This window comes from Globicephala melas, chromosome 6, assembly GCF_963455315.2.
Source record: "Globicephala melas chromosome 6, mGloMel1.2, whole genome shotgun sequence".
NCBI classification, from domain to species: Eukaryota; Metazoa; Chordata; class Mammalia; order Artiodactyla; family Delphinidae; genus Globicephala; species Globicephala melas.
The window spans coordinates 96006385-96030245 of record NC_083319.1 but is presented as its reverse complement, the minus strand read 5'-3'; the positions used below and the strand labels follow the sequence as shown (position 1 = coordinate 96030245).

General features: G+C 35.9%; 1 protein-coding gene and 1 pseudogene across 1 annotated transcript in view; both read right to left on the bottom strand.

Annotated features, from left to right (window-relative positions):
* Positions 1-17643, bottom strand: part of LOC115840133 (serine/threonine-protein kinase MRCK alpha-like) — a 45038-nt gene extending 27395 nt beyond the window's left edge. The window contains 3 exon segments of the mRNA XM_030832646.1: positions 971-1088; positions 14670-14746; positions 17577-17643. Coding sequence (XP_030688506.1) covers positions 971-1088; positions 14670-14746; positions 17577-17643 — 262 coding nt within the window.
* Positions 17644-19210: 1567 nt separating this feature from the next.
* Positions 19211-22582, bottom strand: LOC138842736 (serine/threonine-protein kinase MRCK alpha-like; annotated as a pseudogene).
* Positions 22583-23861: the final 1279 nt, after the last annotated feature.

The window sequence follows — 23861 nt, the reverse complement described above, 5'->3', positions numbered from 1 at the left end:
TTAAGGCATCTGTGACTGTCACAATGCTGAGGGCAGGAAAGTTGTCCTGCTCAGCGCTGTGAGTCTCTGAGTGGACACTCTACAGGACTGGCTGGGGAAACCAATGAGTACAGAGTCTGTTCCCTAGGATGACGTATGAGGTGCCTGTGTAGCACTGTGATCCACTGTTTGATATTTCCAAACATATATTTCTTTCTTTCAACGATATCTACTGTAATAAATTCATTGAGTAAAATAAAAGGATTACAACTCAAGGATAGTGTTCCATTTTCCTGTCACATAAGCTGGTGAATGTCGTCCTCATACTCTACTAGTGCTACAGAGAACAAAATTTCATTAAACACATTTTCCTAATAAGTGTGGCCTTGCCTGCAGGCTACACAGCATGCCTCCCTGGGGTGCTGTTCACACAGGTATGAGGGCATGAGGCTCTTTGGAGCTGCACAATGCAGAGGTCCCCCCCAAATGCTCCCAATGACCACCCGTTCATATGAAACAGATTCAGAGGAATTTTTAGTAAAGTAATCAGTTCACCGTCATGCTTCTACAATTCAAAGAGAACGAAATTTCTTCTTACCAACTAAATGCAGTGGACTGAATGTTTGTGTTCCTTCAAAATTGACATGTTGAAATCCTAATCCCCATGTGAGGGTATTCGGAGGTGGAGACTTTGTTAGGTCATGGGGGTGGAGCCCTCATGAATGGGATTAATGCCCTTAAAAAAAGAGACCCCACAGAGTTCCCTGGCCCCTCCCACCACATGAGGACACAGCAAGAAGTCAGCAGTCTGCAACCTGGAAGAGGGTCCTCACCAGAACTGGACCATACTGGTGCCCTGATCTCAGACTTCCATCCAGTGAGGAATATATGACTGTGTTTAGAAGCCACCTAGTCTCTGTGCTTTGTTATGGCAGCTGACTAAACCACCGAGTTGACTAAAAAACTTAGGTACAAGTATTATGGCTCTGACTCCATGTGTCCCTTCCTCAGGTGCAGCCTTGTCTTATCAAGCCCACCATCAGAGATGTGCACTGGTGACATTTGGTGGGAGCGGTAAAGGACGTGAGGAAAAACCTGTGGGTTTTATGCTACAAAATGAAGATAATAAACACACATCGATGGTTAAATAACTATGAAAAGCTGATTCTGGTGATTCCTTCAACCCACCCTGCCCAAAATATCATTTTATATGCCAAGATAAGCAGCTCCCCCTTTTCTTACCAGCATTTAAGATTCTTGCCCCTAATTACTTCATAGTTGGAAAATACTGATTAAAGGATCCAAAAATTACCAAGAAGAGAAGGGAGGAGGAGGAGAAGAAGAAGGAGAATTATTTAAGTGGTGATCAAATGTTCATTACTACTATTTGGAACCAAATTAATAAAGCCTGGCCTTTATTTGAGCTGATACATCCTGAACATTTAAAAATTCTAGATTGATAAATTCTTCAAATGATTCCTTAACTATTAATGGAGTCAGAATTGCCTATGTATACATATTTTTACTGGGGAGGGGTAACAAAAAATAATATGGTTTTTATACCTTCTTTGGAAAAAAAGAATAATTTAAAATTTTATCTCTATAGAAAATTATGTGTTTCATTTTCTATTATCAATAAAAAAATAATGTGCTCCAGGAATTGGAACACTCTGATTAAGCAAGCCATATTACACTTTCTAGGTGGAAGGCACACTGAAATTTCTAGCTGAAACCCCAACAAATAAAACTCCAGAGGTCTTCACAAAATTATCAACCATTTGAAAATCCACTAGGGATTGTCCATTTCTGTATCATGCCTCTTTGACCTGAAATTATTGTTATCATAAATTAGCAATATCTAAATTACAACAAAATCCGGTTTCTCCAAATACTAGTTGGGAAATTTTGTCACCTTCATTGTCTCTGTTTCCTGATTTGTGATGTGGACAGATTGCAGTCCCTGCCATGGGCCCTGACTGTGTACAGGGGCTACCTGCTTTTTCTCAGATCTTCAATTTATTCCCCTCTTTTCAGCACCACATGTCACCCCTGCCTCCTAAAGGACTTGGTGTCCCTAATCCCTGAATCCTCCTAGGTTTCCAAAGTATTAATTATCTTGTGACTTTTTGGCAAGTCATTTCTAAGCACCTGGCATTCATATTTCTCAGCTCTCCTAACCCCTCACTCAGGTTCTTCCATCTTTCAAAATTATGTTGACTTATTTGTCTACTCTCTCTCTTTAGTCTGTTTAACAAGTTTCATTAGAAAGCAAAAGTGTAGGCATTTTTGAATCTGCTCTATTTAACCAGAAGTCTCCAAGCAAAAAGGAAGAAAAGAAAGAAGGGAGGAAAGGAGAAAGGGAGAGAGGGAAGGAGAGAGGGAGGGAGGGAGGGGTTAGAGACCAAAACTAACTTATTCTCATTTTTCAAGGACCTGTTAAGTTTATAACTAAATCAAGTGTCTTAGTTGGAAGGAGGATTCTATTATGATATTCCTTTCTCTTTATCGTTGGTGTGTGAACTGGAAGGTGAGCAGAATCTGTGATCTGAATCAAAGAGACAAAAATAAATATAGGCAAGTTACCTATGTCACTAAAATTATAAGAATTAAATTATTTCTCAAGTAAGACAAAAGAATAATACTTGTTAGACAAAAACACAGTAAAACTAAAATTCTCACAAAGCTGAAAATATATTTTAAGTAATTTAAATCTATGCTTTCTATTTCTACAAACAAAATATATGTATACTTCATATACTTTATATCAATTTGGCTACTTTTAAATGTGTGTCATAGCATGTGCATGTAGACTACATTAAAAGGAGAATATTAATCATAAACGTATTTAAAAGATACTTTCATTAAGTAGATATATGATCAGAATCGTCAAAAGACTCTTTGAACTACTTGTCTTATAAATGTAGAAGGGATATATGGCCGTAAATATGTAGAAATACATTAAAATCAATTATAGAGGGTTCAGCAAGATTTTGTGAATACTAATAATCTAAAAATGGGTACAGGTAATTTAGATTACATTTCTTAAATTAGACTTCAAAAGTATATGAAATTTGGCTGTCCATATGATATAGAATTTTTCTTTCCAAGGAAATAGTAGAAAATACATTTTGAAATGGAAAGAATTGGATGCTTACAGATGTTACTGGGGAATAAAGTTTGATTGTAAGTGAAGATGCTGCACAGCTGAGCAGAGCATATAAGTATATAGACTTGAATAATGACAAATACCATGGAGAAAAAATACAAGAAATTGGTAGTAAATGCAGGAGATTCAGAACATTTGCCAACTTTTCAAAGTTATGAAGAAAAAAATGCCTCTTTACTATGCATCCCAATAAATAGACTTTTTCATATGGATTCATAGAATGAATATAATAAAGAATCCCTCCTAGGAGGCAATTTATTGATGCCTTAGCTCCAATTTAATTTAATTTAATTTAAAAAGAGACTATCTTCAGTCTGAAGGGGGGGAAAATTAACATATCAGTTGATGCAAAAAAAGTATTTGACAAAATTCAACATCCATTCATGATAACTCTCAACACACTAGGAATACAAGAGACTTCCTTATCCTGATGAAGGGCATTTACAAGAAATTAAGGCAAGCACTACCACTAATGATGAAAAACCAAATGCTTTCCCCTAAGAATGGAAACAAGGCAAAGATGTCCACTACCACTTTTCCTATTCAGGCAGAATAAGAAATAATAGGCAGTACCATACTGTCTTGATTACTGTAGCTTTGTAGTATAGTCTGAAGTCAAGGAGCTTGATTCCTCCAGCTCCATTTTCCTTTCTCAAGATTGCTTTGGCTATTCGAAGTCTTTCATGTTTCCATATAAATTGTGAATTTTTTTGTTCTAAGAAAAAAATTTTAAAAAGGTCATGAAAACCTAGGGGTACGGCGGGAACAAAGACACAGACCTACTAGAGAATGGACGTGAGGATATGGGGAGGGGGAAAGGTAAGCTGTGACAAAGTGAGAGAGTGGCATGGACATATATACACTACCAAACGTAAAATAGCTAGCTAGCTAGTGGGAAGCAGCCACATAGCACAGGGAGATCAGCTCGGTGGTTTGTGACCACTAGAGGGGTGGGATAGGGAGGGTGGGAGGGAGGGAGATGCAAGAGGGAAGAGATATGGGAACATATGTATATGTATAACTGATTCACTTTGTTATAAAGCAGAAACTAACACACCATTTGTAAAGCAATTATACTTCAATAAGGATGTTAAAAAAAAAAAAAAGAAAGAAAGAAAAGCAGAGCTCTGGGTCCACTTTCTCTCCCATTCTCTCTACCTGCCACCTCATTGTGTGGCCACTGGGTATGCCATGTACCCTCCAGGATCTGTGAGTGATCAATCCTGTTCCTCAAAGTTCCCTGATAGTTTTTACTGAAACACATCCTGCTATCATAATAAGAACCACAAGTCTCAGTCCAGTCACAACAATGGCCCCTGTGGTGGTGGAAAGGAATGTCTGTGGGACTCACTACAAGTACTATGGCCCAGGTGAGTGCCCCGGGCATTCCTAGCCAAGAGCATCACTACCAATAGGCTGAGACTAACACAAAAAACATTGTTTAATTTTGCTCATAGTGTGTTCTTTATTGTGCCTGGCTTTTTTCACTCAACATTATGCTGAGAGATTCTTTCATGGTGTTGTGTGCAGCTATAATTTATTCATTTTTATTACTATAGTATATTCCATTATATTAACATAATTTCTTTATTCATTCTACACTTTGATGAACACTTGTGTTTTAGCTGTTATAAACATTCTTCTATGTATCTCCTTGCATAAAATGTGCAACCATTCCTGTAGGATGTATTTCTAGAAATGGAATTATAGTATATGCAGGTTCATATTTCTTCAAATACTCACCAACATTTGCTTTTATAGTCATTTTATTTTAACTAGTGGCATCTCATGAGGTTTAGAACTTTTAATATGTTTATTGTCTATTTGGATTTCCTCTTTTATGAATAGCCTGTTAAGTTTCTTGCTACTTTCCCACTGGGTTGACTGTCTTTTTCATATTGATTTGTAAGGTTCCTCACATATTCTGGATATGTGCTTTTGTTAGTTGTATGTGTTACAAGTATCTATCTCCACTCTAAGCCTTGTGTTTTAATGGTCTTTTTCCCACTGTTATACACTACTAGCATTATAATAAATCAAGTATTCCCAATACATTTTTTCTGGGAACTGTTGTGTTCCACTTGTCTACGTATCTATGATTTTACAAATACCATACGGTTTTAATTACTGTAGTTTTATAATGTCTTGATATTTCTTAGTGCCTATTTGTTCTTCAAAAGCATTTTTACTTTCTTGGCTTTTTGTGTTTCCATATAAATTGCGAATTCCATAAAAAAATAGGATTTTTATCAAGATTATATTGACCTTGATATATTATACTGAATCTTTAATCTTGATTGAATCTTGATTGAACTGATATATTATCAGTTAAGGGAGAATTAATATCTTTATAATATTGAGTCTTTCGATCTAGGATTATAGTATAACTCTCTATTTAACTTAGGCCTTTTCAAGTGTCCCTCTTTAAATTTTATAATATTTCTTCCTAGAGGCCTTTTAGCTATTTTTAGATTTGTTTCTAAATACTTGATTTCTTATGCTATTGTAAATGGTGTGTGTTTAAAATGGTAATTATTTAATATTTCTTCTTCGTCTATAGAAAGACCTTTGAGTATACTGACATTGTAGTCAATATATTCTGTACATACAATATACTCTGTAAATTGATTTTTGTACATTGACATGGTAGTTAACCACCTTGTTAAACTCTTTTATTAATTCTAAAAATTTATTGAAAGACCCTCCATTTCATAATGAATAGAAATAGTCATAGCAGGCATCTTTGTCATGTCCCTAAATATAAAAATGGAAAAGTTTCAGTATTTCACCATTAATTACACTGTTTTCTATGAATTCTGTTGCTGGTGCTGATACCTTCCATCAGATTAAGGAAGTTCTTTTCTATTTCTAATTGGGAAGAGAGGTTTTGCTTTTGTTTTTGTATCATAAAAGAATGTTGAATTTTATCAGATGTTCCTATGCTTTTATTGATATATGATTTTTATTTTTAAACTGTTACTATGTTATGCTCATTCATTTTCTAAAGTCAAACTTTGTGTATCAGGGATAATACCAAATTAGTCATGCTGTGTTATTCTTTTTATATATAACTGAATTCTGTTTAGCAATGTTTTTTTAAAGAATTCATTATGTTCAGCATTTCATGGGAATTCTCACTGTAGAGCTAAGAGTGTACAAAAGATCAAATTTGGTATGTGTTTTATGAAGATGTTCTACCATTGAGCAATAATGATGAAATATACTAAAAACAGTGTATATAATCTTTGAAGTGTTCCAAGGAATGCCATTGCTATCAGCACAGATAAAGCCATACATGTTCTTGTTAAAATTCAAACTACAGTTCAAAGAATGCTTCTGTATTTTCAGCCAAAATCCTGGATTGTGTACCTTTGTCTTTAACAGCCATACGAACATTGTTATCCTAGGCTTACCTTCAATAATCTTTTAAACCAGTGGCTAAAAATTAAAGCTCTGTTTTCAGTTAAGACAAAACCTTTATTTTTCACAACAGGTATAAAACCAACAAAATACTTATTAATGTCAGAAGAAGAATTCTGTATGTTCACAAGTAAGATTAGACTACAATCTTCCCTTCTAATATTGTCCTCATCAGGTTTTGGTATCAGGTTACAGGAGCCACATAAAATAATTTGGGGAGTGTCTTAGTCAAATATAGCTGCCAAAACAAAATACCATGGACTAGGTGACTAAACACAGGAATTTATTTCTCTTTGTTCTAGAGGCTGGAAGTTTCAGATCAGGGTGCCACCGTGGTTGGATTCTGGTGAGAATTTTCTTTCTAGTTTGTAGACAGCTGGCTCCTCACTATGCCCTCACATGGAAGAGGCCACCAATACTATCAGACTAGGGTCTCACCCTTATGACCTCATTTAACCTTAATTACCTCCTAAAAACACTATCTCCAAATACAGTCACACTGGGGATCAGGGCTTCAATATGAGAATTTAGCGGGGGACAAAATTCATTTCATAGTTTTCTGCCTCACAAAATTCATGTCCTTCTCATATGAAAAATACATTCATTCCAGTACAACAGTCCCAAAGTCTTAACTCATTTAGGCATCATCCCTAGTGTCTGAAGTCCAAAGTCTTATCTAAATATCTAAATCAAGTATGTTTGAGATTTGAGGTACAGTTCATCCTGAGGCAAACTTCCTCTCCAAACTGTGACTCTATGAAACCAAACATATTATGTGCTTCCAAAATACAATATTGGGACAGGCATAGGTTAGACTTTCCTACTCCATAAGGGAGAAATAGGAGAGAAGGAAGGGGTGGCAGGTCCCCAGCAAGTACAAAACATAGCAAGACAGACTCCATTAGATCTTAAGGCTCCAGAATAATCCTCTTTGCCTCAATGTCCTACCTTCCTGGCCCATCGAGATGGCAGCATCACCCTCAACCCCTCCTCCTCTGTGGGGTGACCCTGCCCCTTCAGCTAAATGGGACCTGCCCACATGGTTTTCTACAGAAGCTCTGCCTCTGAAACAGAGGAGCAAATAGTTTTGACCCCTGGGCCTATGATGCGAGTGGCAGCCCTTATGATCTCTGAATTGCCTTTCAGGTCATTCTTCCCTTTCCTTTAAGAATAGTGCAAGTTCACAGCCACATAGCTCTAGGTCCTCTTCTGTAGAACCCAAGAAGTTTGACAGCTTTCCTTCATTCTCCCTGGCTTTCTCTGTCCCCTTTACTTCAAACTGGCAGTGTCTCCTGCTGGTTTAATGCCATCTCTATTCCTGGCCTCGGCCGAGATGACTCATTAAATCCATGTATCACACCCGTGATCTTGTTATCAAGTGGCTGTTCAGCCACACGCTCAGTGTTCTCTTCAGAACAAGCTTTCTTTTTTTGCAATATGAATAGGTTGAGAGTTTTCTAAATTTCTAATTTCTGGTTCCTTTTTGCTTAATAATTCCTTCTTCAATTCATATCTCTGCTCTTGCATTTTACTGTAAGCAGTAAGGCGAACCCAAGCCACACCTTCAATACTTTGCTTAGAAATCTCATTTGCTAAATATCCAATCTCATTGCTTGCAATTTCTACCTTCCACAAAACACTAGAACATACTTCAGCCAAGTTATTTGCCACTTTATAACAAGGATCGCCTTTTCTCCAATTTCCAATACGCTCTTCCTCATTTCCATTTGAATGGCCCTTAACAACTACACTCCACCAATATTCTGTTCATGAATATTTATATTTTTTTCTAAGTAGATGGAGGCTTTCTCTCCAGCTCTCCCTTTTTCTTTTTGAGCTGTCAGCAGAATCACCTTTAATGTCCATATTTCTACCAACAATCCCTTCATAGGAATCTGGGCTTTTCCTAACATGCACCTCAAAACTCTCCCATCCTCTCTCCTTTACCCAGTTCCAGAGCCGTCCACATTTGTAGGTATTTGTTACAGCAGCACTTCTCTTCTAAGCACCAAAATCTGTCTTAGTGTTCTCAAGAGGAACAGAAACACCAGGAATATATATCAGTATCTGTATCTATATATCTATATCTCCTATTGGTTATGTTTCATAATCATGTGAGCCAATTCTTTTTAATGTCTATATCTTTTTATGTATCCTTATGTATGTGTGTATATATATATATATATGTTTTTATCTTATATAAATATATATTTATATGTATATTTTATACATATTTATTTATTGTAAGGAATTGGTTCACATGATTATGCAGACTTAGAAAACTCAAGACCTGAAGTCAACAAGCTGGAGCCCCAAGAGAGTCAATGATGTAGTTCCAGTCAAATCTAAAGGACTGGGAACCAGGAGAGCTGATGGTGTAAGTTCCAGTCCAAAAGCCAGCAGGCTTTCAGACCCAAGAAGAGCCAAAGTTCCAGTTCAAATCCAGAGGCAGGAAAAGACTGATGTCCCAGCTCAGTAGTCAATCAGAAGAAGTGCTCTCTTATTCTCTGGAAGGTTAGTCTTTGTGATCTATTCGTGTCTTCAACTGATTAGATGAGGCCCACTCACATTGGGGAGAGCAATCTTCTTTACTTAGTCTCTCAATTTAAATGTTAATCTTATCCAAAAATACACTCACAAACACACTCAGAATAATGTTTGGCCAAATGTCTGAACACCCTGTGGCCTACTCAAGTTAACACATAAAATTAACCATCACAGGGATTTCCTTCTTTCCTTATTTTCTGGAAGATTTTGTGTAAATTAAAATTATTTCATCTTAAATGTTTGATAGAGCTATTTTGGTCTGGAGTTTTATGTGTGGGGAGATATTTAAAAACAGATTCAATTTATTTAATGATTATAGGAATATAAGCTTTTCTCCATTTTTTTTCTTGAGTTGATTACAATAAGTGATACTTTCTAACAATTTGTCCTTTTTTTCATATATTGACATGATTTTTTGCATATTTTGAAATGGTCTAAAGTTATTATATACTTTATTATCTTTAACTATCTGCCCCAGATATAATGTCTGTTTTATCATTTTTCATATTGGTTTTATGTGCCTTTATGTTTGTTTGTTTCTTAATGAACCATGTCACACTTTTGTCACTTTTATTAGCTTTATCAAGGTTGAAATTATTGGCTTTACTGTTCCATTCTATTTTATGTTACTTTTTTACATCATTATTTTTTTTACTTTTGCCTTCCACCTTCTTTGGGTATAAATTGCTTTTCTTTCTGTAATTTCTTAAACTGGATGCTTAGCCCATTAACTTTTCAGGATTTTTTCTTGTCTAGTTTATGTATATAAGGCTATAAATATTTTCTAAATACTCTTTAGCTGCATTCCACAAGTGTTGATATGTAGTATTTTATTATTCACTTCAAACTATTTTCTAATATCCATTAGACTTTCTCCTTTGATTAATAGTTTACTTAAAAAGGTATTTCTTGATTTACAGTAGGAGTTTAACACATATTTTAAAATATTGATTTATAACTTAGCTTTCTCATGGTCAGAGAGCATACTTTCCATGAGTCCAATCCATTTGCATTTGTTGTTGAGTCTTAGTTTGTGGTCCATCTGCTTATTTTTGTTAATGTTTTTGTGATTTTAAAGAGAAAATGCATTCAGCACGTGTTATGTGAACTGTTCTATATTTGTCCACTTGTCCATATTTGTCCACTTTTTTTAATCATTTTATTCAAATATTGTCAGTTACTGAGAAATGTGTGTTCAGATCTTCCACTATAGTTGTCAGTTTGTCTATTTCTTCTTGTAGTTCTGTCAATTTCCATATTAGTTATATTTAGACTACATTATATGGTCAGTATATATTTAAGATTAGTGTGACTTCCAGGTAAAATAACCTTTATTATATAATTGACTTTCTTTACCTACAATATTTTTTTTTGCTTTAGATTTTAGTTTATCTGATATTTATGTAACTTGTTTTAGCTAATGTTTAGATATTAAAGCTTTCTGTAGACTTATGTTTTAGATGTTTCCCTTATGGACAGTATATGTTAGATTTTGTTTTTATCTAGTTTGACAATCTTTATTTTTTCACTGGAGTAATTTTCTTCACTTTTAATCATTTTAGTTACTGATTTACTGAGATTTATTTCTATCATCTTAGTTTGTGCTATTTGTCCCATCTATTCATTGTTTCTTTTCCTCTCCTTTCTTGTCTTGTTAGATTAGCTGAATATAGTTATAATTACTTTTTCACCTTTGAACTTGTTAATACTGTTCCTATCTTATTTGTAGTTTCCCTAGAAATTAAAGCATGTACAATTAACTCCACAAATCTGAATTTGATCAAATCCTTACCCTCCTTCTGAGCAATACATGGATCTTGGGATACTTTCAATTCATTTACCCCTCTTTTGAATTAAATGTTATTATCTCCATTTGAAAGTCCATCTTGGTTTGTTTTTTAATTCTGTAGAAATTATTATCACTGTTTTATTCAGTCAATGCTAATTTACATTTGCTTATATATCTACCACTTTCTTTGTTCTTTTTTCCTTTCCTATCTTAGACCTACCATTTGGGATCAGTTTCCTACTGCCTACACTACACTCTTTAGAATTTCCTTCAATGAGATTTTGTTGCTGACAGATCCTCTTCTCTTAGTTTTCATTTATCTGTAAATAAAAGAAATTCATCCTCATTTTTGATAGATAGGTTTGCTGTTATTTTCTTATAGTACATTCAATATATCTTTCCTCTTCCAGCTTCTGTTGAAATTTTTAAGAATTCAGCTATCATTCACTCTGCTATTATTTTTAGGGTAATCAATCTTTTTTCTCTGGATGACTTAAAGATTTTGTTCATCATTTTCTGCAGCTCTACAATGTATCTAGACATGAATATATTCTCCTTTATCATGCTTGGAATTTCTAAGCTTCTTGCAACTGTGGATCTAGTCTTGAGTCTGAAAAAGTCTCCGCTATGACATTTTTAACTATTGCTCTTCTCTCTCTACTCACCTTTCAGGACTTGGGTCAACTGCTGGGAATTTCTCACTTAATTCCTACAATTTTTATCCTCTCTGCTGTATTTTCTATTTTCTCTCTCCATCTTGTTCTGGTTTGTCTTTTAAATCACAAATTCTCCCTTCCACTGTCTTCATTTTGTTGCCAGTTATGTCCACTGATTCTTTTTTAAAATATGTCATGCCATATTTTATTATTGCTTCCCTGAAATTATCTCCAAGTTTATCATTGACCATATTTTACAAATTCTAAGATGCACATTTTTTTTTTATGTTTTAACATCTTTGAAATAGAGATATGTCTGAAAATCACTATTATTTTACAGTTATCATCAGCCAAAAAAGCAACCAAATCATTTTGTGCACAAAACCAAACTTACAAACTGGTATAAAAGGAACAAAAGCATTTGTAAGATTGGTAACTATGAACCAGGTATGAGAGCTTCTTAATATTTTTCTCCCGTAAATATAAGAGATGCGGAATAGGAGCTGAAACTACAGCCACCATTTGATTAAGCTTCAATAAACTACTGCATTCTCCAATATCTATGTGCTTTTGCACAGGGCAAGAAGGTGATTAAAGGAGATTGAAAAAGACAACCAGCCCTGCATTTTTCAAATCTTTGCACTACCCTCTTCAACTGCCCCCAGGACATTGGTATTGCTTTTGCTTTACTATTTGCATTAGTTTTCTATTGCTGAGTAACCATTTACCACAAGTGAGGCACCTTGAAACAATACCCATTTATTATCTAACAGTTATGCATGTCAAGAATCTGGGCTTGGCATGGCTGGGTAATCTGCTCAGCGTCTCACAAGGCTGAAATCAAAGTATCAGAAAGGCTGGTATCCCATTTGAAGTTTGGGGTCCTCTTTCCAGCTCATGTGGCTGTTAGCAGAACTCATTTCCTTGCAGCTATAAAACTCACGGAGGCTGCGTCTTCAAGGTCAGCATAATAGCATCTCTCTGACACTCAACCTTCTTGTAAAGAGTTCACCTTATTATGTCTGGTCCACCTAGCATAATCTCCCTTTTCATTAACTCAAAGTCAACTGATGAGTAACCTAATGATAAGAATGATATTCTATCATTTTCACTGATCCTCCCCACACTCAAGGGGAGGGGATTTTATAGGGTATGTACAACAGGTGGCAAAAACTAATTCTAAAGGTCGATTCGAATTCTGCCTACCAGACTACCCCAAAGAGAAGGCCTCAGGGCCTCCATCTGGCTCTTCTTACCGTAATAGGCCTCCCTCACTCCCCAGACTGCAGAGATCATGCATGGATCATACCAGTTTTTTAGTATATTTATTCCAATTATATATTCAGTAACCACAGTTAGATTCATGGTCCCTTTGAGTCCACTGAGACACAGTCCCAGCCCAAAATGTCATTTACCTCCTGTATGATATAGCTCCAGGCTGACTTATGGACATTGGTGGTGCTTTGTGTCCCAGAAATTAGCATTGACAATGAGCCAGTGTTTATCATCTCTGAAAAGTCTGGTGTTTCCTTTTGCCTAGTGCACAACGACTCTGTAATTGCCTGCAGATCCCTTCCTCCCAGCAGCAGTGGGTCCTGGTCTGCAGTCTCCTTCTACACTCTGTGAACCAGCCCCATCTTCTAAGCTTCTAGGTTCTTAAACCCCTACCCCTTCTTTTTGTTTTTCAAGCTCCAGAGATGGTAGCTTCTCCTGCCTCTGTGTCACCTCACCGTTTGCTTTTTGAATTTTTAGTCCTCCAATGTCTGTTTAACCAATTCTCTGCTTTAAAATGAAGGAATGGACCCAGAGGACATTATGCTAAGTGAAATAAGCCAGTCACAGAAGGACAAATACTACATGATTCCACTTATAAGAAGAATCTAAAATAGTCAGACTCATAGAAGCAGAGAGTGGAATGGTGATTGTTAGTGACTGCAGGGAGAGGAAAATGGGGAAATATCTGACAGTGAGTGCAAAGTTTCAGTTATGCAAGATGAACAAATTCTAGAGATCTTCTGTACAACGTTGTGCCGATAGTTAACCATATGGTTAAATGCACTTAAGAACTTTATGTTAAGCGTTCTTACAGGAATTCCCTGGCAGTCAAGTGGTTAGGACTCCGAGCTTCCACTGCTGGGGCCCGGGGTTCAATCTCTGGTTGGGGAACTATGACCCCGCAGGCCACACAGCAAAGAAACATAACAAACAAAAAAACAGTGTTCTTACAAGAACAAAAAAGAAGCACAAGGAAATTTTTGGAGGTAATTGATATATCTACTACTTTGATTGTGGTGATGGTTTCATGGGTGTATGTGTATGTACAAAGTCATCAAACTGTATACATTAAATATGTACATCAGTTGTATATCAACTAAACCTAAATAAAACTTTTCAAAATAAATAAAAATAAAATGCCTCTATTAAAATAACTGTTATAATTCCTATTTTTCTGACTGGAGCCAGACATATATCCAAGGGTTCCTCAATAATAGTATGGGTAAATAAACTAAAATGTATTCATATAATAGACCATCATATATACTGAAATACAGTTGAACATATTGTTGCTGCACATGGATGAACCTCATCCATGCTGCGACACAAAAGGACATATACAGTATGATTCCACTTACATACATTCTAAAATTAAATCCTCTTGTGTAGGGATGCATACATCGAGTGTAAAAACATAACAAAAACAAGGACGTCCTTACCATGAGCAGCAGAGTAGCAGCTGCCCACAGCAGAGAGGGAGGGCTTGCTACCAACTAGAAGGGCACACTTCTGGGGCATCAGTCATGTTTCCTGTCTTCACGTGAGTGCGGGCTATAGAGGTGTTTTATACGCTCTTCTGTATGTGTGTCATATTTCACAGTGTAAAATATATTGTTTGTTATTTTAATTCTAATACAGATGACCTTGTAGCTTACATAAACTTGCAGCCTTACTTTCCATGAAAACTGTTTCTTTCCTATGTGCTTATATCAAGACCTCAGCCCTCTCCCAGGGAATAATATTAAAACAGTTTTATTGCAAGGGGAAAGTGCTACTCTGAGCACATCAGTGACTTCTGAAGTGGCTGTAGAACATACTCAAGAAGTTTAGTACTTACTTCACACTGAGCCACGGCATAGGTAGTTGTATTAAAAAGTGCCAAGGAAGATGAACTTGGGTCTGGTAGCACTAAACCTGGAACACATCAGCAAAAATTTATTAAACTCAGAAATTGAAACTAACGTTCATGACTTTTTGGACCTTAATCTCTTTAAAATCGTTCTCAAACCATATTTTCAGAGGTAATCTGGTTTATCATCTATATATACTTAAGTCAAAGTATGTTTATATTTATTTTTATATGTTAGGTACATTTAATATATCTAAGCATTCTGCATCTCAAACGAAACAATACTTTTTAGCAAATTTATGGTAAACTTATAATGGAAGTGTATAAATAAATTATATAAGTTTTCATGAATTAACTCCTGTGTGTCAAATCATAGCTTTCTTTTCCCTAATAGTATTAGGTTCATACAGAACTTGAAACAATTTTGGAAGCCCCAAGGGGATTTCAGCAATATGGTCATGAAAATGATGGCTGCTTTTTCTATGCTAGTTTCTCCCCACTTCAGGAATCAACTTCAAATTATTCCTCCTAGGTACCTAGCACAATAACCCCTCAGTATCCAGAGGAGATTGATTACAGTACCCCCTGCAGATACCAAAGTCCTCTGATGCTCAAGTTCTTTATATAAAATGATGTAGTATTTGCTTATAACCTACCCACATTCTCCTGTATACTTTAAATCATCTCTAGATTACTCATAGTACCTAATACAATGTAAATGCTATGTAAATAGTTGCTGGCAGGTGGCACATTCAACGTAAATTCTATGTAAATAGTTGCTGGTGCATGGCAAATTCAAGTTTTCCGTTTTGGAACTTTCCGGAATTTTTTAATTTAATGTTTTTGATCTGAGTTGGTTGAATCCACAGATGCGAAACCCGCAGATATGGAGAGTCAAACGCATGCACTTCTTTGCCTAAGTTTCTATAAGAAGAACACAGGCAGACATAAAACAAATATTAATTATACTTAAAACTTTTATCATATTGTCAAGGCTTTATTTATTTAGACAGAATAAAGTATCCAACTACAAGGTTTTTTTCCTTAAAGGAATTTTAAAGAAATTCCATGCATTATCATTTAGCAGTTTTACTAACTTTAAATATATTCAAAATGAAGTCTTATTGTAAGATTATAATTTTATTTAAATATGAGAAAAGAAAAAGCACAAATTCAGACTTTCTCTAACTAGCATACCTTTAGCAACTGACATTGCCAGGAGTGTGAATTTTCCAGCTATAAATCACTAAACACAATTGCTTAATAGTCAAATAAGGAAGGGTGTTCAGAAATGCCACATAATACTGCACAAGGATTGTATTGCTCTGCAGCATTTAGAGAAAAAATAATGGTAAAAATAAAATTCCAGGATAAAAATGTTAACTTGATAAAGTATTGTGATTATATATATATATAGTCTTTCCCACCTATAAATGTTTTGTTATCCAAAGTACCCCATCCGCTGGTTCCGTGTAGTGAGCAATACTCTGGCCTTGACTTCTTTGCTGGAGCCTCAGCCCTGGGACCGCTACCACCTAAGCACACTACATCACTTATCCTATATTCAGTGCTTCCTACACCTCTCTTGAATTAGAACCTGTCTTGGTTCTCATCTTTGCAAGGGTACTCAAGTTCTCTTTGTTTCTTCTATTGTCCATAAAAAAGTCCACTCACAAATATTTATAGGACAATTTTATTTACTTCCAGAGTTTTCCTATCCTGAATTCCTTATGAGCCTACTCCCTCCCCTCCAGAATATTCATCACTGGCGCAGGCTCAGAGTCATTGGACTCTAATCCAGTCCAATGTGAGCCAAAAAACTGTGGCAAGAAAGGAAAGAGGAACTCAGACAGGTAGAAGCTCCACTAACTCATTTGCATAAGAAGTGGCTTCTGTTAAGACAATAAAATATCCCTTCAGTTAAAGGTAACATCCACAGTTGTTTTTTACTAAATTCTCGTATTATAAATACCCTCATAATGAAAAGAATCTAAGAAACCCATGTATTGAAAAGGGTGACACATTCTTAGCTTCCAGAGTCATGGGCAAATGTCAGGAAATCTTAGTGGAGAACAAAAAGGTTAACAAATAGTTGAAAATGGCTTAAAGTGGGCATGCAGACCCTGAGAAAACCATAATTCAAAAAGAGTCATGTACCAAAATGTTCATTGCAGCTCTATTTACAATAGCCAGGACATGGAAGCAACCTAAGTGTCCATCATCAGATGAATGGATAAAGAAGATGTGGCACATATATACAATGGACTATTAACTCAGCCATAAAAAGAAACAAAATTGAGTTCTTTGTAATGAGGTGGATAGACCTAGAGTCTGTCATACAGAGTGAAGTAAGTCAGAAAGAGAAAGACAAATACCATATGCTAACACATATATATGGAATTTAAGAAAAAAAAATGTCATGAAGAACCTAGGGGTAAGACAGGAATAAAGACACAGACCTACTAGAGAATGGACTTGAGGATATGGGGAGGGGGAAGGGCAAGCTGTGACAAAGTGAGAGAGTGGCATGGACATATATACACTACCAAACGTAAAATAGATAGCTAGTGGGAAGCAGCCGCATAGCACAGGGAGATAAGCTCGGTGCTTTGTGACCACCTAGAGGGGTGGGATAGGGAGGGTGGGAGGGAGACGCAAGAGGGTGGAGATATGGGGATATATGTATATGTATAGCTGATTCACTTTGTTATAAAGCAGAAACTAACACACCATTGTAAAGCAATCATACTCCAATAAAAATGTTTTAAAAAAAAAAGAAAAAGAAAAGTGGAGGAGGATCAGGAGCATCCTGATGCAAGTCTGAGGGAGTCTCCCATGTCTCCCATGAGGTCTCCGCAGCTGCACTTTGCCGTATCCCACTTTGCCTCCTCTTACAGCTCTGAACACACAGACCTGTGTTGCCTCGACTCTGTCCAATTTGAACAAAAGCCGACTTCCCCATTGCCAGTGGTTTGTCTCATGCTGCGACACATGGGAGCATTCCAAAACTGGGACGTGACTGATACGAATTGAAAAATTTTACCAATTACTAACATGTTTTTAGGAAATATATCATGATGCTGAAAAAAAAGTAGTTCCGCTAAAAGAGATTTGGCAACTGCATCAAGGTTTGTTTCTTAAGGAACCAAAATAATGGAGCAAATAAATGTGTATATATATTATTTAACTTTCAATCTGATTTACATGCCTACTTTTGAGCAAATATGTGAACTGAGATGCCCTAAATATAATATGAAATAACATGTTTATTGTGGACGATTACACAGATGTTATTTGATAGCTCTTTACACTGTATCATTCACACAATGAGAAATGTCTTTTCCTTTTCATGTTTAATAAAGTATACTGGTCTTATAACTATCATTTGCAGCATATAAAGCTTTTGGCTTTTAATAATTCAACTTCTTGCATTGAAGTTGATCCACATGTTAACGATTACAGTTAAGTGAATAAGGCTTTAGGCATGAAAGTGGCCCTCAGAGGCTTATGTTTCTTCTCATCTCACTAAAATGACTCTTTTGGAGCACGTTTACATAAGAAATGGATGTCATATATATTTTTTCACACTGGTTTGAATTTTCTTTCTTTTATTCCTTTTACTCTCCAATATTACACCACCTCACCTACACTGATGTATTCATTAGCTATGTTTATTGTCTATTTGTATGATTATCATATTATCATTCACAGTGTTGGAGTTTAATTTGCTCTATTTTTGTGGTAAGAATGAAACAAACTGCTTCACTAACCAGCAAACAGAATGGAGAGAGGAGCCCTTTAAAAAATACACATGTTGGGCTTCCCTGGTGGCGCAGTGGTTGAGAGTCTGCCTGCCGATGCAGGGGACGCGGGTTCGTGCCCCGGTCCGGGAAGATCCCACATGCCGCGGAGCGGCTGGGCCCGTGAGCCATGGCCGCTGAGCCTGCGTGTCCGGAGCCTGTGCGCCTCAGCGGGAGAGGCCACAGCGGTGAGAGGCCCGCGTACCGAAAAAAAAAAAAAAAAAAATACACATGTTGCAATATACAAGTTACAAGCTATAATTAAAAATATGAGAAAACCTACCTCAGTAGACCCTTTAGAAGTTAAAGGTCTATGGGAAATAGGCCACATTTTGAGTTTACCTCATTCTATTTTCATTCAAAAAATTTTTTTCTACATATACGAGGTATTTCTTACTAGAGGATTTTGGGTGCCTGTGAATCAAGGAAATTTTGCAAATAAGGAGAAAACAACAGAAACGGCATTCACAGATGATTCAGTTTTCAGTATTATTGATACGATTTTGTAGAGATGCCAGAATCAATTAAAGCCTGTTGAAAGTACATATGTTAAAAGTAACTAATTGCTTTCAAATTTTCATTACTTTTCATTTCATAGAAAAAAACTTTTCTTTAAAAAAAAAAAAACTAAACTTTATGTCATAGGAAGAAACTAAACACATAACTATGCTTTAAGTACTTTGCAACCAGATTGTAAATAAGTTGTTTTAAAAATGGTGTCAGTCGGTCTCACCAGTTTAGAGTGGCTGGAGCAGCCTCTGGGAGGATCTTTCTAGAAATTCGCTGTCGAAAGCCGACTCCAACTTAAGCATAGCTGACATATCCAGTTTATCAAATCGCTCCATTGCCCCTGGCATTTTCTACAAAATCAGATAAGTAGGTTTTGATTTCCATCTTATACTTACAAAATTTTAAATCACTTCTAGAAAAACTTAGGAGGTGCTGGGAAACATTAGTTTTCTTGAATAGTAAATAGAAAAACTGATTGTTAAATTGTATTATTTTCATTAAATTTGGGGATATTATTAAAGATTCATATGAACAGTCTCATTTTTCTGCTTATAACCATGATAGCTGCCTCCCCTCCCAAAAAAGCAGGGTTCATCTCTTATGAAAAGGCATTTTTCAGGTTGAGATCTAGACAAATTGACATTATTCAGCAACTTTATTATCATCATTTTTAGCTTTCCTTTTTTCCATTCTATGAGTCTTCCTGCGATGTGACTGACACTCACTCTTGCTCCTATAACGAAGCTGGAATTTCGTAAAGACTCCAATTCTTTGGTTTTTTCTAAGATCAAGTCCTGGGCATCCTTTTCATCCTTGTTGCTGCAATATAGAAAGAAAAAACAAATATAAAATGCAAACATGGAAAAAAATTAATCAACCTAAATGAGGATATGAGAAAGACACATGACAGCAAATCTTAGCATAAGACTATTTAAGGAGTCATAAATAATTTACAACCAACAGAAAAGAGTTAAAGTCTAGAGATGCTACCAAAATATATAGCCCTGGATTTTCACAATGCTCTTAGAAAATGTGAAGTGGCTGGCTGGATTTAAGAAACATTGGACAGGAGTAGACGAATTCCTAGGTTCAGACCATGTAGTTGGGGAAATCATTAATTCAAGGCAAAGACAGTTTTATGGACTTAATTAAGAAATGTCACTATTCTGAACTGTTTATTCTTAATTAGAGATTAATGTAAATATTAATGTAAGCACTGAAAATCTACACTACACCCAACTGTAAAATAGCTTACTGGTAAGCGTTATGTACAGTCTATACCACTTATTACTGTAACAGCCTTAAACCTCCATTCGCAGAAGGATCGCTCAGTTAATGAGATGGTTAGTCCCATCACTCCCCAGCAAGTTCTGTGCTGGCAAATGAAAACTCAAGTATAAGAGTAAACGAAAGAAACTTTTAGACATACAAAGAGGTAGATAGTTTACAACACACAAACTTTTCTGAAAGAATTCTTCCAGGATGTTCTCTAGTGCAAAACAAAAGCCGAATTCAAGAGAGAGGGAAACAGGATACAAGAACAGTGGCAACAACTATAATTGTAACTTATGATTAAGTCTAAAATACTGTCAATAAATTATAATCTGGATCTAAAATCCCATATGATATCAGTGTTAGATCTGGAGTGGAACTCTCAGAGTTCTGGGCCAATTGCAGGGAGAACACAAGAGCCCTACTCTCACTGTCTCCACTGGCCATTCAATCTTCGTGAAGCAGCAGTCATCACAGAATAATGACTCTGCTGGATCACAATCAATGCCTACCAGTAAATAAGCAAATTCTTTGAGCACCTTAGAAAAGACATGCCCTATAGAAACAGATTACACAATTTTGAATATTTTTATTTTTAATGAAAACTTAGAGCATCTTGTATCTTTACAGTAAGAGGTAATATCACAGATTCTCATATAACTGAACTTGAAAAATACATTTCTTCGTATCTGATCTCCAGAAACTCTGTTAGGCTCAATTATGTTGTTTTTGTATTAAGTGTGATTATAGTGGAAATTTTTGAAATAAAGCTGCATCTCACATATACTTACATGTGATACATGATATGAAGGGCTTTCAGGAGAAAAAATATTTTCTTGTGTGGCTTTCCTGCATGTTAATAATCAAAGAAGCAAACTGAGCACAATGCTTGAACAAATTCTTATGGAATTTTAAAGGAAATAACTGCCTACGAACAAATCACAATTGAAAGAGTTTAGGCAAGACACAAGACAAACACAAACCAAAATATGTGCAGGGAAGAGACAACAGTGAAACTAGTGTAGGCATTGGGTCACGTATTCCTGGGAACCAATTTGGTTCTAGCTGCTAGGATTTATGTGAACCTAAGTATATTAAAAGCATCTCTGGGGACTTCCCTGGTGGAACAGTGGTTAAGAATCCACCTGCCAATGCAGAGGGCACGGGTTTGATCCCTGGTCCGGGAGGATCCCACATGCTGAGGGGCAGCTAAGCCGGTGCGCCACAACTACTGAGCCCACGTGCTGCAACTACTGAAGTTGAGCACCTGGAGTCTGTGCTCCACGACGAAAGAAGCCACCGCAGTGAGAAGCCTGCGCTCCGCAAAGAGGAGTGGCCCCCACTCACAACAATTAGAGAAAGCCCATGTGCAGCAACGAAGACCCAACGCAGCCAAAAAATAAATTAAAATAAGAAATAAAATTTTTAAAAAGCATCTCTAAATTAAGACACAAAATGGAGTGTTAATATGTATTTACCTGGCAGAGTAGTTAAAAGCATCTGAAATATATACATTCAAAAAATTGTGTGTGTGTATACATGCATCAGAAGATATATATATACATATATACACATAAACATTTTGCCCCATTTATTTTATCTCTTGTTCACTCTCTTTCTCCATATGTTTCTCTTTCTGAATCATTTGAAAATAAGTCACAGACACTATGTTTTATTACCCCTTAACTACTTAAGTAAAAGAACACTTCTTACATACTCACAGTACAAAAATAAAAACCTGGAAATCCAACATCGACACAACACTATTAACTAAAATATAGCCTATATTTAAATTTTATTAATTTTCTTTATAAATATGTGTGTGTATATATATATATTTGCACAATGTGGACACACAGCTTTTTTGTTGTTATTGTTAAATACACACCAAAAAAGAGTTAGCTTACAGAAATTGTCTTAATTTTTAATCTCAGTCAAAACTTGATAATTCAGGAAAGTGAGCTGAAGAATGTCTAAGAGTAATAAACACATGTAATTTCCTAATTCATTAATTTCATGATATATTTAAATATAGTGCTACCTGTAGTTCAAAGCACCATTTCCTGTCATAATTTGTAAGAAAAGAAAATAGAAATTTAGCTAAAAAAATAAGTATTCTTTTGAAAGCAGAAGCCCTGAAACCCAGCTCTAAGTATAAACACTATTTAGCATATATTTTTAAAAAGTGTAATTGAGTTATTACTGGTAAATTAATAGGAAAAGAACTGCAGACGTTGGCCTTAAGTATCTTCCTGAGGCATTCTGTAGGGGCATAAAATCATTCACCCTACAGAATAAGGGCGTTCTGTCCTTGCTCATAGTGACACAAACAGTCCCAGGGTTTCCCCTCCTGGAGATCTTGGTGGAGCAGAGAGGCCTGAAAGTCTAGCTCCAAGTCCTGCAACTGTCCAAAGGAGTTGCCGGTGTGAGGCCAACTGCTGCTCCCTGAGGTTGGAAGGATCCTGCCTCAGGATTCCAAGGAAGGCACTGACCTCAGTGGCAGTTAAATGAGAAGACATGACTGTACAGGCTTGATGGGCATCCAAGTATAATGGCCCATCCTGTGGGAAAGGAGGAAATCCTTCCCTGGATCATAGGGTGGGAGAAATCCAAAAGGACATTCTGGTGATGACATTGTGATACTGAATCATTCAGCATAGCCTTTGAACTCTGAACTTTCATATACATACATATATATACAAAATATATATAATTTTATGTATATATATATATATGACAAGAAGAAATTGCTATAAGTCGTTTCATAATTTTTTTATTCTGTTTTGCTGTTGAGATATTTCCTTTTGGTAACCATTAATTTTGATAAAATTTCAAACTTGCAGAAAAGCTTAAGAATAGACAAAGACCTCCTGTAAATTCTTTATCAAATTTACCATTTTAAATATTTTGCCCCATTTACTTTACCTCTTGCTTACTCTCCCGCTCCATTTGTTTCTTTGTTTTGTTTTGTTTTGTTTCTGAATCATTTGAAAGTAAGTCACAGACATTACGCTTTATTACCCCTGAAATACTTAAGAATAAGGACACTCCTTACATAACCACAGTACAAAATTTAAAACCTGGAAATTCAACATCAACACAACACTATTAACTAAAATATAGCCTCTATTCAAATTTTGTTAATTGATCTAATAATGTCCTTTGTAATTATTTTTCTCCAGGTTCAGGACGGAATCCAGGACTGCTAGCTGCATTTAGGGGACATCTTTAACCTGGAGACATTCCTCAGTTTGTCTTTGTCTTTTATGACTTGGAGACTTTGACAAATACAGATCAATTATTTTCAGTTTGGTTTCCACATGATTAGATCCATGTTAGCAGCTTGGAAAGAAATTCCGTAAAACTGACGTTCTGCCCAATTGCACCCTATAAGATGGCACAAACTCCAATGCCATGCACCCCAGGGTCACTTGTTGCCCATTTGTTGGTGATATTAACTTTGGGTAACCAGATTGCTTCTTTACTGTAAATTTTCTGTTCTCCATTTCTAACTAATAAGCTGTTCTGTAGGAAAATATTTCAAAATTCAGCAGTTATCCTGTTCCTCATCAAACTTTCATCCACTGACCATTCTTAC